This window comes from Magallana gigas, chromosome 4, assembly GCF_963853765.1.
Source record: "Magallana gigas chromosome 4, xbMagGiga1.1, whole genome shotgun sequence".
In the NCBI taxonomy this organism is placed as follows: Eukaryota; Metazoa; Mollusca; class Bivalvia; order Ostreida; family Ostreidae; genus Magallana; species Magallana gigas.
Genome location: NC_088856.1, coordinates 24,237,470 through 24,256,642, shown reverse-complemented (window position 1 = coordinate 24,256,642; position 19,173 = coordinate 24,237,470). Strand labels below are relative to the sequence as shown.

Genomic DNA, 19,173 nt, shown 5'->3' with positions numbered 1-19,173 from the left:
GTGATGGCCCAAGGCATATTTGCGGCAATTTTACAATATAAATTTATGAAATTTTGATTTTTTTCAGGAATGTCTGCCCCCCCTCCCCCCGCAGATCTGCGCATCCTGATTTATCTTAAGTTGTACATCCGAATGCTAAATGTTTGTTGTTAAGGGCACATGAATAAACCACAAACTATGTAATGTAATCAAGGATAAAGGAGAAATGAGATATGTCAAAACAGGCGTAACGTTATATTTGGTAGGAAAATAAATTAAGATATATATTGTACAACTTCTTTTGTTGTTGCTGTAATAAATTAATTTTCCCGCGAAGAAAAAATAAATATGCGGGCTGAAGGTAAGCCTACTATAACATTTAAGGAGCTGCATACATTAATATTGTACGAAATTACAAGGCTGCCTAACTGGTTTTAGTTTTTTTTTTTTACAAAATACATTTATGTAGATGGTCTTAAAACTTCACTCTGTCACAATTAATTTGAAATTACTCAGACGGTCATGATCGGTCCCGGAGCTGGCAGTGAGACGTGTGTGTGTATGTGGGGGTGGGGTGGGGGGGGGGGGGGTAGGGTGGGGGGATTGTATACGTCGTGTAGTTGTTACAGTAACATGAAAAGTTAGATTTTTTTAATGAAGGTTATTAAATAATAATGTGGTTCTCTGTTTCTCCCCAGGGTACATGCAGAATATCCACAGGCCCAGAGACAGGGTAGTTATTGTGTTCGCCGTTGAGTTCCAATCGGAGCACGACTCAAGTTGGCTATTTTGTAGAATGGCCGTGCATTTTTAAATACTGTATTGATCAAAATATTGATCAATACATATTGATGAAAATATTCAAATATTTCAAATCTGATATATATATATATATATATATATATATATATATATATATATATATATATATATATATATATATATATATATATATATATATATATATAATGTATGTATCTTAAATAAATTATGCTTTAAAATATAAAGTAGACCTGGTGGCTACATGGATTTGCTGACCGACCAGTCTCCTTACATGTGCTATGATATTTTCTTATGATCAAAGTCGATCTTTCGTTATCTGCATGCAAAGGCCTGTTATCGTATCTTCAATCTTACCTAACTATAATAGTGCATGGTATTATTAAGTAAGACTTTACCTTTTTTAAGAAAATACGAAGTGCATCTGGAAATATTGATGCTGAAAGATGTTTATGATAGTACCTTTCTCTTAAATTTATGATCAGGCATTCTAGTAGTATGCATTTGGTTCGGAAAATAGGGAATATCCATCAAAACAATATGATTAAAGAAATATTATGCATTTGTTGCCGAGCGTTAACTCCATATGATCACTGAAAATAGATACGATAATGGCCTATACTTACATAAATATACAAAGTCGCTTAAAATGTTTGTGACAAAAATACAGTGTATGTAAGACATGTTTATGACCAGAGCTCATCTTTAAATCATGGCCGATATTAATTGCAATTACCACCTCTCTAAGCGCTCTAAAAATCAATTTACCACCGGTCATGGTATCAACAGCTGTTGGACGAGCGCTATACATTGACAATAAACCTGATAAAGAGAAATTTATGTACCAATGTTGGTCTGTTATCAGTATAAAACGGATATTGGAGTTTGACTTCTGGAATACAAACAAATGCGGGATACAGGGCATCGGGGCCTATTTCGATAAGGACTATAAGTGATCGATTTTAATCTAGATTGCCTTTAAACATAACATTTTGCATACGGTAGATGTATGGTTTAACTTTTCTCAAACGAATTTCAAAAGACTGGCTTTTTTTTACAATTCAATCATATTTAAATGTGCTGCTTTTATGGCAAAATTGGCAACCTTAAAAATGAGATCTATGTACAATATTACATGTACTTTATATCAAATTGCATGAGTAATATGACTCAAAATACAATAATGGATATATCCTTAAGAAAATTTGAGTTAATATTCCAACAAAAAATCTCCTTTAAAGTTGTAACTAAAAAGTTACAAATTACTTGTATTATAATCTTATTATAAGTTTCTTATTTCCAGGTATTGTATCTTGTATTTTTTGTCCATTATTTTTTTTTTAAACGGACGTATTATTATACAGAAATACTAAATATACCGAACATTTGCTTTTACAGTAGAACAGGATACATTCAATGTACCATTTTTAAAAGCATTCCCATTTCGTCTCCCCTTTCATTTTTGTTTTGCATCCTTTTTATCGCCTGGTATATAATTCATAACAGGATACGCGAGTATAATTATACATGTAAGTAGCGAAACAACTGACATACCATATGTGTCCTAGATTTGTACCTCAATGACATTCTAGTCTTTTCATAATTTCGTGACGTGTTTAATGACCCCCAAAATTATTGATGGTCCGTGTCAGACGTGGAAGTCTAGGCGGTAGGGAGAAATGGGGGTTGGGGGTAAACATTTGCTTACAGATACAATAAAATTTTACTTCATTTTCAGACTTATGTAATGTGTCCAAATAATCGAGTTACGATTAAAATTTTAGTTAGAATGAGAATAACATAATATTCATTCAATTCATTTCAAAATTGATATTTACTTTGCCACACCCAATTAATGAAAAAACTTGGCCGGTATACATAAGTACACACAGAACATAAATGAAATTAGGATTTTTCTTTAGATATACAGTGTGCAGGAAAAATTTTGTTAATATTATAATACTTAAGGAAGGAGTCTTTTCATTATCAAGCATACTTCTTATAATAAGAAATTCATGAAATTTTGACACAGTCAAACGGATCATATTACCTAATGATTCTATCAGTTTAATCAAATTTTACCTTGTTGTTTTCGCATAAAGGTCAGGTCAAGGTCACTACCTTTTTCCTTAACGTACAGGATGATAAAAATAAGTGTAGCTCTTTGTAGTTCTGTAGACATTTGTTTAAGATTTAAAGATTCTAATCTTCAATGAAATCATAGACCATCAGAGTGGTTATCAGCTTATACTACTAAATTGGAATAAATATTTATACTAAAATTGACATTGCTTAGCCCGCATTTCCTCTAATTTTCTTAAATTTTGAAGAAATTTTGACTATTTTTTTATGCTTCCAATAATAAAATATTTCTGATTTTTATGTATTATAAAGACTTTATATAAAGATATAAATTGACAGAAAAGCTAATATACTGACCATTTTATAAGAGAGAAAAACTGATTTTAATGATTTTTTAACAAAAATCAATGTATAGAATGGGCGCTTTAAAAAGCTTATAAAAATGTAATTTCATAGGCAAATCATATTTTAAAAACATATTCTGAAACCCAAGTATAATATTATTAGTTCACATTAGTAAAAAAATCCAACATTAAATTGTTTCTGTTTTTAAAATGCCAAAACAGAGCAATTCTGAATTGCGCAACATGTGATATTTTCCTACGCCAATATTACGCCAAAAATATAGTCCTTGTTCGATTCTAAACATTGATTACATTTTTCTATGCCAAGTTGTATGATAGTAAAAAAGAAAGAAAAATATACTATTTTAATTTCCTTTCATCTTGATTTAATGAACAATTAATCAAATTTACGTATGACAAGTCGAAAACTAGAAAAGACTCCTTCCTTAAGGAACATTTTAATTTGTTTCACACAGGAAGAAATATATAATGATGGGTATTGTCATTGTTGCGCTCAATGTTTTATACTTTCACATGATTTAAACTGATTTTGTACCATTCTAACATTGGACTATGAAAGAGGATTCAGATTAAACTTGTTATCATATTTGTGTTAAACTTCAAGTCCTCTCTCTCTCTCTCTCTCTCTCTCTCTCTCTCTCTCTCTCTCTCTCTCTCTCTCTCTCTCTATCTCAATACTATTTGGGTCACGAGCAAATGTTTCAAATTTTGGACACATAAAGAGTTGATTAAAAACCCCAATAAAGAACCTTGATCAAGGTATTCCATGGTTGTTGAATAGAAATACATTTACATTTATATTTGGATGAAGACTTCAGTACATTACAGAAATCCTTAGATTGATATTGTGCACATTGTAAAAACAAGATTCTGTTTGGGTTTTTCCTGAAGAGATAGCAATCAATATTTTAACGAGTCCTCTTATTATTTAGCTTTTACAGAAAGTGTGGAAGAAAAAGTAGGTGGATCTCTTGACAAAAAAAGAGCAAGACACCTCGAGACAGTCAAAAAATTCTCAAAACTATTAGAAAACTCCAAGGTAAGACTGTGCATGACTTCATACGTTGGGTTGTACTATAACACGCAATGAAAATTCTCGATAAATGGCAATTTTTAAAATTGACTGGTTAAATATATCTTATTTTTCAACAGATTTTAGGTGAAGCCAACGCCATCGATTCCAAATCCCCGGGAGAGGGTATATATAGTACAAGCTGCCAAAGAAATCCACGCCTCTTTTATTGTGATCGGCACAAGGGGTCTCGGAAAAGTGCGAAAAACTATTTTAAGCAGTGTCAGTGACTATATACTGAGGCATGCGCCAATGCCCGTAGTTGTCTGTAGATATGTGGAGAAGAAAGGTTGTGAAAAGTGATATCGTGATAGATGACAATAAACTGTAAACATTCCTAAAGAGTAATGTTGCTTTAGCGGAACTGATGAAATGCTGTATTTTGAAGGTGCGTCAACTATCGAACCTCTTACCACAAGGAGTTCGTTTGACCTTTATCTTTCAAATTATTGTTATGCATATTGACATTGTCATTTTGTATGATATCATTGGTTAATTAAACTTTAGACTGTTCCTATTGTGTTTTATTATATATGACATAATAAAGTAGACAATGCAATTTAATCACATCCACAGAAACTGTACAGATAATATTGGCCTTAAAAACAGTTTTTGGTGAGTTGATAATGCTTATAAGTATATTTTAAGAATACTTTTTCAATGATTGATTTTGATTTGAAAATGTGAAGCTGGATAAATAGAGCCGAGTCCATATTTATTTAAATTCCTTAAACAAATGTTAAGAAAAATTAAAATAATGATACAGAAAATGAAACCCAAAATCACATTGATGTATACGTATAATTCGCTTTAAAAAATTCAAGCGCGTTGTCTTGCAATTGGTCCTTAATCTATTGTACACTGAAAAAGATTTTGAAAGTATCACTTTCTCGCATTATCAGCAAAATATTTGGCTTTATTTAATATCGGCCAGTAACTCAGAGAGACGATGTGTATAGAAAGCTTAATTCAACATTTGAATAATTTTTTTAAAATTATCATAAATAGAAAGAATCGGGAATTTGTGTTTTAGACATTGCTAAAATTTTCCGTGCATTATTGAATCGAAAAATTATTTTTCTCTCGTATTTAAATGCTTCAGCTAAAACATTGCCTTTTCAATACATTTGAACTTTAAAAAAAAATACACAGCTGCACTACTTTCTAACTTTCTGACTTATAAGTATCTATAGTTTGTTATACCTTGACTTAAGTACTGCCATGGAACGGGCGGGGGGGGGGTGTTAAGATTCTCTTGTAGTTTGTGTTCACGTATTAAATAGTGGGTCACGGGAAGTAACTCTAATATTATTGACTATGAACTTCCAGTCAGGGGATAACATAGAGCAAGAACAGCCATATTTAGCGGCACAGACCGCAAAGAATTTGTTAAATTCTAATTCACACGGTACGTATTCTTTTTTTAATTTACAGTTTTTGTTAAACTTTGTTTAATTCCTTCAAATACGTGAAGTAAATGTCAATCCAATACACTATATATATTACATTGAAGAAAATTCCTTTCATTTTACAAATCACAGAATTATAAAGAAGTGAAATACAACACGAAATTGAAAGTGGGGAGGGGGTTGGGGGTTGGGGGAGGGGCTATAGTTATAAAAAACATCGACAGGCAAAAACAATAAATAAAAAAAAAGGTATTCAAAAAACTTTAGATATTGTCATGTCTTTAAAGGCTATTACGACAATACATAAATTATGCATGTGCATGCATGTTGGTGTGTAGAGGGAGGTTTTCCGGGAAGGCGTCCATGTTACGTGTTACGTGTACAGTTTGGTTACGTTTATCTTTAATTGTGAGACAAAAATATCCTGTAGAATTGAATAGTTTCTACTTGTTTAAATAAATCTATGTGGACTGATTTGATATAGTTGAAAAGTATTGTGTGAATAAAGTCCTTTTTATTCTTAAAAAAACCCGAATGCTGTATGACATACCATTTAGATATATTTGTCAAATAATGTATTTTTAAGGTCTTCCGTTTCCAACGGAAGACCTTGTACTGATTCTGATGGTTCTTCTTCATTATAATTTTTCTTCTTCTAGACGTTTTTAAATCCTCAATAACTTTTTTGTTTGTCATCCGATTTCATTCAAATTTTCACGGTATATTGTAAATTGAATTAGGTTTCTAGAGCACAAAAAAAATTGAAATCGCAACTTCCGGTTTTGAGTTATTTTCCTTTTTCTAAAATTTTAGGGGCGTTAGTTTCCAGACAAAGGCTCCGAAATGGTCCGTAGCAAATAATTTATAGTTATAAATCTTTATTATTGACACTTTGAATATTGTCCTCTGATTTTTGGATTTTAGTTTCTTCCAATTATTCCACTCGAATTAATCAATCGAAATCTATGTTTTAAAAATAGCGAAATTTTTCTCATGTTTTGGCTTCGTAACTTTTTAGTTTGAAATATTTTCTAAATACATATAGAACAAAAGTTGTACATAATGTTAAGGGCTTTCATTTGACACCAATAAAAAAGAGCTGGCCCCTTAAATTAAGGGCCAGTAGCCCTCAAAAGATTTTGCTTAATAACTCAAAAACGGTTAGGATTTCGATATTGCTGTCGCTTGAAAAGTTGTGTGTTGGAATCTCATAAAGGTCGTTACAATGTTATTTTAAGTGATTTGTGTAGTATGAGTGTAAAAAGCTTTACATGTTAACATGTACCTGCTTTCATTTGGCAAGTTAACGAAAGTCTTTGCGCGTAAAACTGGCAAAAAGTTACCACAGAAAGTATGATGGTTTATACAGGAGGCTTTAATTCATGAGAAAAAAGTTAGAACACATGCTTTTTTTTTTTATAGAAGTTAAAGTCATTGTTGTTTAGTTCTTATAGTGCACAATCCTTAAAGACGAGAATCGAAAAACAAAACATTCTTTTTCTTTTCTAGTAAAACACAAAATACTTATTGAAAAAAAAAATCTATGCATTACATTTTAGTTATCATACTGCATGCATTTAAAATCCACCTTGAATCAGAGATGTGTATTATTACGTAAGCTATCCCTCGCCCACGGCCGAGAAAATCGGTCACCATGGTCGTGGCTGGACTACCTAGCGGTCAGCGGTTATCTAATACACGAGAGTTGCGTCTCTCATATATGAGTTAATCTAGCTGCGAACTGAAGAATTATTTCAGTTTTGATTACACATAAAGGTTTATTCTTCAATTGGATTAAACGATAGGGTGTCAATTAAGAAATCGTTCAGTTAATTAATAAAAGCAATGCCATTTTCAATCTAATGCAATATCAGACATATATATCAATTGTGGGTTTTAAGTAAAAATAGAATTTCTATTTGATAGAATTTAGTCATTAAATTGCAAACTTTTCAAATTTTCCTAGGTTCTGAGCTGTGCGTGTGTATGCGTTAAACCTTTGTGTAATCTATCCTTCGCCCGCGGCCGAGGAAATCATCCACGGCTGCACTACCTAGCGGTAAACGGTTATCTAATACACAAGATTCGCACCCGCACACTTACATGAATATGAACGTGTTTGAGTTTATATAGCCGTTAATACACTGTACACTGTTTTAATTTTATGTTATAAAAGTTTGTTCATTTTGTATTTAGTTAAATTAAACATTGGAGAGTAAATTAAAAAGTCGTTCTGAAAATTAATAAAAGCGATATTACTCCAAATCGGAAATACTCGTGAGACATATTTGAATGGTTGGTTTGTAAGTCTTAAATGTTTTAAAAACTGTACAAATAATGTTTTCAATCAACAACAAAATTAAAAACAACAACACAAATATTAAAACCTTTAAATAATGATCATCCCTCGCACATGGCCGAGGAGATCCCGTGCAAGTGACCTCTACATGTACCTTATCACGCGTGCATGTTTAGTATTTTGTACGAACGCAACTATTTTTATTATGTTTTAAACTATTATGAACCGATAAATTTATTTTACTCGTACAGTTGATTTAGCATTGATTTATACGACAGCGTACAAGGTAATTCAAAAAATCAAATCAAATTATGATCAAAGTGCCATGTTTGCGGTAGGTGCTGACACGATAAGAGAATGCCCTGAATTAAGGCATTCGGTGATTATTTTAAAGAATATTCACACGAGTTTTGAAACAAGTTTTGTTTAGATTCTATCGGTCACATATAAATAACTTCTGTAGTGTTTCTACATGGTCGTTAGTTTCATTGTGAAAACGAACTTATTTCTGTGTTGCCCTCCCACCGCCCCGCTGCCAAGTGCTCTCTTTTTTTAAAATTCCAGATCTGTCGAAAATCATTTGATAGCGACTTCTTATGTGTAGCATTTTCTCCTGAGCGTGTTTCTCTTTCCCACCCGTTTTTTTACTCGGTCAGTCTTTGTAAATATCAACTTTCTTTATTGCGTAAATTCAATCGCCACGTGCTACCGAAATTTTGTGTCACTTTGAACAGCGCAAACAGCTCAGAACAAATATAGCCCCAGCTTATTTATGGCTGCAGATCATCAATTGTTATGTAATTAATCAACAGTTCGAAGGGTGCTTAAATTTCTTCAAAGTGGTCAATTTTCAAACAACAAGACTTTCATTTTCACATTAAAGGTGCGGGATCGTAATCTGAGAACGTGGCTAAAATAAATTAACATGTCGAACACGCTAAACTTCTATTATATATAGTTATGAACAGAATAATATATATTATAATTAAAAGTTTTAAGATAAGATAAGATAAGAAAGATAAGATAAGATGTTTTATTTGGTACTTAAAGGCCATTGCCCACTGTACATCTAGGCATCATATTAATATGCAACATAAACATGTTATATACATAATGCATATACATACAAAATTTGTAACAATACTGTATTGTTTTAACATAGATTGTCATAGAGTTAACATTTCTTGTCTTATTGACAGACCTTTTTTGATAAAAATTGCTGTACATTTGATGACATTTTGGTCATTGCTGTTAAAAAGCTGGTCAATACAAATTGGAACCTCTTTTCTTTCTGATGGACAGTGAAATAAAAAATTTCTTCTTAAGTCCGCTAACATTGGACAGTGAAATAGAAAATGTACTTCATTTTCAATTTGTCTTAAATTACAAAGTTGACAAAATCTATCCGCACTATCAATTCCCTCAAATCTACCTTCTTCAATACGTAATTTATGTAAGGAACACCTGAAAGAGGCTAATGCCTGTTTTAAGGGGTAGCTTAGAAAGGTGAGGTAACTCTCACATGCAAGTTGTTTTTTGAACATCACATAGAAAGCACACTTTGGTGAATTGTCTAACTTTGAGTTCCAATCCTGTAGGGCACAGTCTCTCACCCTTTGGTTCAATTCTGACATAAAGACCTTTGGATCTCCGGGTCCACCACTTAACCAAACGTCCCCAAAGCCGTAGTGATTTAAGACTGATTTCAATTTAGATACCCAGTTTGGAGTTGAACGATTGCTGCACAAATCCAAATTATAAAGCATCTCGAAACACTGTCTTGGATATCTTGTAGTTTCCATATTTTGTATTTTTAGCCAGTATTTCACTGGTTTTATCATATATATAACATAAAGGGGTAGTCTTCCACATTCTCCTCTAGCCATTATATTGGTAGCTTTTTTGCTTATTCCCAATATCCATTTGCAAAAGTCATTCTGTACAGCTTCAATCTCTTCGTTGATATCAGTTCCCCAGACTTCTGCTCCATATGTTAGAATAGGAACGATAATGCTGTCAAAAAGTTTAAAACACACCTTGGGATCCAAGACACCCCTCAATTTACAGACAGTTTCCTGCGTACTTAAGTTACATGACTCAGTAATACATTTAATTTCTGATAACACATCAGGATTATGCATATTATGTGAAAATTCAACAGATTTACTCATATCCCACTTAAATTTTGGTAAATGTTCAAGTTGTACATCAACCTCCATGACTTCAATACTATTATTAACAATATTTAAAGTACAAAGTATGGGAAGATGGAGGGAAATATCTACATCTAATACTTTAAAATCACTAATGTACTTAAACATTGCTGAATCAGCTATGCAGTAATCAATTGTACTACACCCTCTGTTAGAAATAAATGTAAAGTTTCCTAACAAGTCACTGTTGGTTCTACCATTCACAAGATGAATTCCCTCCACAGCACACAGATCTAGTAATTGTTTACCAAAATGATTTGTCTCTTTGTCCTGATTTTTTCGCTTTTTACAGAATTTATCCGACATATACAGTTCGTCCTCACAGTCTTCTAACACTGGGATATACTTATTAATAATTGAATCATCAAGCATATAATCTACACTAGCATTTTGCTTTCGATTCGGAGCTTATCTCTAGTAAGCGAGGCCTTTTTCCCGTTATTCTTTGCTTTTATTAGGAATGGTATTAGTTTTTTTTTCTTGTGTCTCTTAGTTCGGGAGGGAAATCCTCAGTTAGCCTTGGACGATTCTTGTACGGAATTTCTCTGGATTTATGAATAACCATTTCCTTGTCCATCACACTTGTTAGCTTGATCATTATTGGGCGTGGGTTCTGCGTCTTCTGTCCTGGTTTTCCGAGTCTGTATGCCTGGTCGATTTTGATATTGGTTAACTGGAGCTCTTCCATAAGTGAGTAGGCTCTCTGGTACGTCTCTTGTGGTTTGGTGTCCCCATCCTCTATTCCATGCAATATGACGTTATACTGCCTTTTCTGATCTTGGCTTGTTTTAATTTTGTTTTCGAGCTGTAGCACTCTATCTTCTAAAGCTTTATTATGCTGTTTCAAATTTTCTACCGTTGTTTCATAATTGTCTATCTTTTTCTCAAGTGCCGCTAGTTTATCGTTAATAGAGCAAATGTCTTCTCTTAAATCTTTACCTAATTCTCCGATGGCTCTCAGAACGTCCGAATCTCCTCGGTTTTCAAACGTCAGCTTTCTCTGTGTTTGTCTTGTGAGTTGACGACTATCATCCTCGTTCAAGGGTCCTGGATTTAATTCGACATCACCACACTGTTGTAAGGCTCTGGACGCGATTATGGACACGATTATGACGATCACCAATACACAGCGAGTCTTTCTCAGAGCATTTTTCAAAATGGCGGACGGAGATTTCTTCACAGTTGACTTACAGGTTTTGACACTTATTCGCATACTTCGACACAGAAAAAGGCCTATCTGGAGCCTCCAAAGTACAATCTCGATCACGTTTATACACTTACTGCACTATGTATATTTTTTACAATCTGTTTGCCTAATTTTCAGTCGGTGTTTGGGCTCAAAAATTTGTCCCACCTTTCTTTGTTGAACACCGAGCCCGACCATAAGTCAAATGTAATGTTTTCTTGGGATAAGATGTTATGAAATACGACTACATTATGCTATGCAGGTGGTCGCTATAGAAATCATCAAAGTATTGCAAGTTAGAACAGATTAGTTTACTTGACTTACAGACTATAATATAGCGACATATCTGCCTCCAAAAAAAATATGCGCTTCTCAAAGTTACACTTCAGTGAGATGGACATGTGTTCTTGGGGATTTTCTTTATTGCTAATTATATGAAAATTGATTTAAAAAAAGAAGTTTTATTGAAGTTGTGTGGTATGAGGATGTCATGCAACTTAATTTACTTACAAGGTTAGCTACAGCCAGTGGAATACTAATTTTAGGTCAACAATCACTGGCGGATTTAAGGGGGGGGGGCGTGGAGGGCGCACGCCCCCCCCCCTAAAATTTTCAAAGTATGCATTACTGTAGTTGATTAGATAAATTTTACATAGAAAAGTTAGCATTTTGTGTTTCACTTTATTTATAATTATGCCTGACTCAATATTACACCTCATTGATACACTAGCTGTGCTATCTGCTGCTCTATAAACATCTATAAACATCTAATCCTAATGCATGTTGACAGGTTCTGATAACAAACCAATTAAACTGTGTTTAAAACAAGCAGTGTTGGTCATTTCATTATGGTGGCTGCAACAAATTCCCCAGGGCCCTGAACTTGGGGCTTCGACCAAGAATCGACTGGAAATCCCAGCAGTTTTGTTACTGCGCTGTCATTTCCATATTGCGACGCAAGCAGAAATTTCTGAATAACTGTATATTTTTTGAATTTTTTTCTAGGTAAATAGACTATTTTAATATAAGAATATTGAAGATTTGATGCATCAGATATTTCTAACAGCTAATAGGGGGTCGGATACCGTAACGTCATTACAATGTTGTAACTTTGATAACCTAGTTAATTTTGGGAGTTCATAAATGCCCACATTTTTTTGTTTTTAATCCAATACATGTATTAGGTATAAGTAACAATATGTGTCAAATTGTTATATATATATATATATATATATATATATATATATATATATATATATATATATATATATATATATATATATATATATATATATATATATATATGTAATAGGCTTTTGTGTAAAGTGTACATAACTGAAAAAATACCACTATTTTAATTGAGCCTGGTTTTACCTTCAAAATACACGAAAACCCAGGAGCTTCCGGGGGCTTCGCCCCCTGGGCCCCCAACAGGGCTTTGCCCGGGACCCTGGGGGCCTCAAGGCGGCCCCAGACCCCCTGCCTCCATAATTTTATCCACGCCCCCCCCCCCAACTACAAATCCTGTATCCGTCCCTGACAATGATTACCCAATCTATTAAAATACAAGATAAATAGAGAAGGCAAATATTGCTTGTGACATGTACGTAGTTTTTTTTATATATCTTTATGATAAAGCAGAGAAAAGCAAAAAAAATAAAAACAAAAAAAACCCACAAAAAACAAAATGGAATTTGCATCAAATTTACTTCATGTACATGTTACCAAAAATCCGACCGAATATGCGCCTTTGTCACATTTAATTAAATTAACTGAAAATAAAAACCGTAACACCGTTATTTTCCGCTTATTTTTTTTGAAGTTTCTCCTTCTTTTTTTTAAATACATACGTAAACTTTCTCCGAGAGAATAACTGTTGATCCGATAAAGGAGAATAAACTGACTTAAAAATAGGGATTTTGAATATTATTGCATCGTAGGGAGAAGTAATATTCATTTCTGTAAATAATGTTATTAAATTTTACGTTACATAGCGGTGTCTGTATATCAGGAGTAACATTTAGGCGCTCACTTATGCATAAATTCTCCCGATGATCTTAGATAGCTGATTATTATTTTAAATGTTCAAGTCTACTCGTATTATCAAATAATATCAACCCTGAATAAATTTTCATAGATGCCATCAATTTTGGCTATTTACCAAATTTTGACAGCACGGAACAAATTCAAACTTGCACATAGTCTTCAAAAAATTAGAAAGATTTATTTACAGAAGTTACGTGTTTTTTATGCACGTTTTTACTAACATTTCCTTACATGAATCATGAGTACATGTAATATATAACAATCCATGCTACCCTGAAAAATTTAACTCGCCATTAAACTTCTCATTGTTTAAACCCCTGTCACACTGGAGCTGCGTCCTCACAGCGATCCCGCTGCATAATTGAATAATGTAAAACGCCATGGTAAACGAACTAGAGTCTTCTACAGCGCCGTAACAACTCAACGGCATCTTCGTTCGCCGCGGTGGGATATCCTAGCCTAGAACATTTTAGAACGCCATGCGACGGCGCGTACTTTGGACATGCACAAAGTACGCGCCGTGGCTCTGCGTTCCGATAAACACGCCGTAGAAGTGGAGTAAGGTCGCCATGACAGCGCCGTAAAGTCTCCAACAGCGCATGTGCACGCAGTCAGCGCGCAGAGCACGCTGTGGATGCGCGGTAAAAACTCCTAGCATGTCATGAGCGCTCGGCGGATACCCAGCGAGAGGGCAGTCAATCGCCAAGTTTAGTCATTATAATTTAGTCATTAGTCATTATAATCGTTTGACACCAAATCACATAAATTTTCATCTCGCAGCAACAACGGAAGACCTACTCGTGGCTTTGCCACGAGCTCTGCTCTAGTTTCTTTCTATATTTAGTAGATCAGCAATGGGGCCCCGCTCTACTGCCCAGGATGTTCACAGGTGTGACCTTTGTGAGACCGCCATAGTACACAGCTACTGTGACTTTTGTCATGTCAACCTCTGCAAGCCCTGTGTAGTAGATCACATCTCAGATGGATATGACAAACATAAAATAGTATCTTTCCACGAACGAAGATCAACCCTCATTTATCCGAAATGTGGAACACATTCAAACAAACATTGTGAATTATATTGTAAAGATTGCAGGTCTTTTGTTTGTTCTTCTTGCGTGGCATCTGAACAACACATTGGACATAGGTTTGTAGAAGTTAAACATGAATTTGAGACAAAGAAAGAAATCATCAAAAAGGATAAACTAGAACTAGGAAACTCTATTTCTCCTAAATATGAAGATATTGCATTCGAATTGGAAAACCAGCTTGCGAACCTCGATGAAGGATATAAAAAACTTACAACAGAAATATCCAAACAAGGAGAGGAATGGCACAGAGTAATCGACATCGTTATCAACAAGATGAAAACTGAAATCAATGACATACAATTAAAACACGAGAGCAATTTAAAGAAACGCTTAAAGGTGAAATCAAACATATGCAATCTCTTATAAAGGAAACTTTGATAGTTTTAGGGGAACTTGAGAAGTCTACTGAAATATCCACAGCCATAGAATACATATCTAAGATAAAAACATTCAGCAAGCTTCCACCCAGGGTAAATGTATTGCTGCCAACATTCATTCCTAAACCAATTGACCATGAGCATTTATATAATATCTTTGGACAGATCATACCATTATGTAATGCCATACAAGAAAATATATTGTCAATAAACCAACCAAAGACTTCAGTCAGAGAGCTGCTGGATAAACCTGAACTTGTTGCCACAATACAGACTGGGCATAATGCTCTATACAGTATAACCTGTTTAAATGATGAGATCTTCTGGACCTGTGGTGGATTTGATGGTATCAAATGCTTTAATATAAAAGGTAATCTCCTCCGTACGATCAAAACTAACTTTCAGAGGCGCTATAATGATATAGCTGTTGACGGTGATGGGTGTCTACTGTACTCTGACTGGGAAACAAAGACAGTAAACCAAGTAAAGAATGAACACACAGAAGTGTTGATCAAATTACAGGGATGGACGCCTCGTAATCTGTGTGTCACCTCTACTGGTGATCTCCTGGTTTCCATGTACAATGATGATGAAACCCAATCCAAAGTTGTTCGTTACTCGGGATCTGCCAGGAAACAAACGATTCAATTTGATGAGGAAGATAAACCTTTGTACTCAGGTAATAGTCTTATGAAATACATCACTGAGAACACAAACCATGACATTTGTGTTGCTGATTATAAAGCTGGTGCAGTAAAGGTGGTTAATGAGGCTGGAAAACTAAGATGGAGATACACTGGTCATCTCTCAACTACCAAGAGCAATCCTTTCAAACCCCATGGAATCGCAACAGACAGTCAGGGTCGTATCCTGACAGCAGACAGTTACAACCATTGTAACCACATTCTGGATCAGGATGGACAGTTTCGCAGTTACATAGATAACTGTGATTTAAAAAATCCTTTTGGTCTATGTGTGGACTTTAATGATAACCTTTTTGTTTGTGATTACGCAAACGGCAATGTCAAAAAAATCAAGTATTCGCAAGACATTTAACACTTGGGATAAACTAGTCTAAATGTGATATTCCCTCTTGATTATTGGAATGATCTTCAAACATGTACGTGTACATGTAGGTCAGTTGCAGTTCAAAATATTATCTACTTTGGGTTTTATGGATCTTGATCATGTGACCGTCCGTATTGATATCATTAATGAAAGTAAAATAATGATACATTATTCCTAAGGTGAAATAAATTGTGCAAATACATATCTACTCTGATTTATTATAAATAAAAAAATAAAACATGTTAATTAGGTTTTTTGCATAATTGAAAATAAAATATTGGATCCAATGCGCACTAACAATCCTGGTTTAACAGTCTTGGTGGACAACACAACAGCACACGAATTTCCTTAATAAAAAAATCAAAACAACGTCAATATTCTATAGTGTCTTCCAAATACCTCCGAATTTCTCGCAAATTACGCATGATTTGAATTAGTAAGGTAGAAGAGTGAGAATGCACAGACCCCAGGCAAATAATCACTTAAAAATGGCGACAGTGCAAGAAGTGGAATAGAAAAATATTCCGAGACTCGAAATACGACGATATTTAACCTCCCTGCACCGCATATGTCTCACAATACTAAATGAAGGCGATGGTCAAACACAGAAATGACTATGGATAATCAATTCAATCCCCAGCATAACCCAAAGAACTGTTCAAAGCCAATATGGCTATTAAACCCATTAAAAAAGATAATAAGAAACAGTGGTATCTTTTTGCTATTACCATTATGATATGTTATTTTGATTCAATAACCTTTGATATATAAACAACAAATTATTCCGATTTTACCCCCTTGTTTTGTTTAGTATAATGAACACGATTTTTTTTTTACCAAATTTTAACAAGAGACCCATGGGCCACGTCGCTAACCTGAACAACAATTAGCATGATAAAATTAGCTTAATGGAGTCACAGTACAAACTATCTGGACAATATGGTATAATACTTGTCGATCATGTAGTAATAAATAAATAAATAAATACATCTGGGCAAACGATCTCTGTTATTTGATAAATATGCTAATTTATCGCCTGTGTGGGTATTACTTGCAATTTAAATACGCACATTCACTGGCTTAATAAGGCAGTCAAACCTTCCTAACCAGTATTTATTATCATTAAACTATAAAAGGATCAGATTTGAAGTTCTTCTAAAACGTGTTCATGGGACAATGTTGAAATTCGCATATGGACACAAAAGTCAAAGATAAATATAAACACTACAGGTGCGACATCTACAATTTACAGCATGCATGGCCGTACAATTCACCTTCATAGATGATGATTTCTCACCTTTTCTTCCTTATGCAAGAAACAAATTTCGATGATACTGAAGTCAATGTTTATGTGTGTTTGTTACAATGTACAGCAATAAAGAAAATCCGAGAATCGCAATATTTCTTAAAACTTCAGAATACCGTATGCAACTTTATGCACTCTATAAACGACTTTCATTTAATTTTGTCATTTTGTTTAAAATCGATAATCACTTGGCCATTATTTGTATTCAATGAGAGAGAGAGAGAGAGAGAGAGAGAGAGAGAGAGATTCATTCATCGTGTAACATCGATAATAAGAAAAATAAACCAGGCTGAAGCTAGCAGCCACTAACAGCAGCCACTAAGCCCGTAGAAGCTAGCAGCCAATAAGGAAATTCATCGAAGTACTGAGAGTACTCGAACAGAAAAATTACATTTTACTTAATTATCGACATATTTTAATTAATATAAAAATGATCAATAATTTGTACGAGCATTGACGACTTCCAAAGCAGTAAATCTCGCCTGGATAAGAGTTATAAATGCTTCTATGTTGGATAGAAATGAAATACGTCTATACGGGTCATAAGTTATGAAAATAATGTTATCCTAAGTGTAGACTCATTGATACAAATAGAAAAATTATATGCATCGTATAAAGTGATATGCAAGCGTATTATGATATTAAAGAAATGATTAATTAAAGTAAATTAAAAGGCATAAAACGATTCAAATACAATAAAAACCCAAAGCCAACTCAGTGTGGCAAGATAATTTGTTTACATCGAGGTTAAACATGTGCGTGTTTAAAAATTTATCCTCGGGCCTTTTTACTCCCCCGGAAACAACATCAATCGAAAATTAAAAAGACATGGTATTATTACGAATATGAGACAGTAGAACACCCAGCATTATGATTTTATTCTCATATGAAAATTATTATATGTCGCAGTCAAAAACAGCGAAAATTATCAGGTGAAATTGGGATTATTTTGTCTCGGCCATGTTTTGACGTGAACCTTCGAATACAACATTGACAGTGAAAAGGGTTGGATAGCTCACCCGAACTTTGTCATATTTTAGCATTTCACAATGATATAGGAGTTAAAAGTGGTCCATTATCTTCCATATCTTTGAAGAGTGTAGGGGTACCACAAAGTGGCTCCAAGGGGGTCTGGCTCATTTTAGGGATTTATATCTCACTTGAGATTGGCCACAAGAACTTGCAAACACTTGGATTAGGTAGAGGACCACAAGAAGTATTCATAATAAGCGTTAGAGGGCACCTACGACTCCTACAAGGGTTAGCTCACCCGAACTTTGTCATATTTTAGCATTTCACAATGATATAGGGGTTAAAAGGGGTCCATTATCTTCCTTATCTTTGAAGATAACAGGGAAGTGTGGGGGCATATGGAGCTATTATTTCCCGGTCTCAGATTTGGGCTGTTTGGATACCCCAAAGTGGCTCCCAGGGGTTCTGGCTCATTTCAGGGGTTCATATCTCACTTGAGATTGGCCACAAGAACTTGCAAACACTTGGATTAGGTAGAGGACGTCAAGAAGTATTCATGGAGGGGTAATATGTGCCCTCTAACGCTTATTATGAATATCTCCTGAGCCCCTCTACCTAATCCTAGTGTTACCAAGTTCTTGTGGTGAATCTCAAGTAAGATATATACCCCTGAAATGAGCCAGAACCCATAGGAGCCATTTGGTGGTACTCCTACAGCTCAAATTTTAAACCGGGAAATAATAGCCCCATAGGTCCCCTACACTGCCCTGGTATCCATTTAATGCACACTTCAAAAATAAAAGAGATGATGGCCCGCCTTTAACCCCTATATCATTGTGAAATGCTCAAATATGACAAAGTTCGGGTGAGCTAACTGGACCCTTGCAGGGGTCATAGGTGCCTTCTAACGCTTATTATGAATATCTCC

The 19,173-nt window shown here is 34.3% G+C and overlaps 1 protein-coding gene across 2 annotated transcripts in view; it reads left to right on the top strand.

Moving 5' to 3' along the window:
• The window catches only part of LOC105323398 (universal stress protein in QAH/OAS sulfhydrylase 3'region), an 80,288-nt gene that overhangs the window by 13,887 nt on the left and 47,228 nt on the right, over nt 1-19,173 (top strand). The window contains exon 3 of one of the 2 annotated variants that reach the window (XM_066081698.1): nt 4,139-4,245. The exons of the other annotated variant lie outside the window; for it this stretch is intronic. Within the exon in view, the coding sequence (XP_065937770.1) occupies nt 4,139-4,245 (107 nt within the window). The remainder of the gene's footprint in view (nt 1-4,138; nt 4,246-19,173) is intronic. 2 annotated transcript variants of the gene reach the window in all.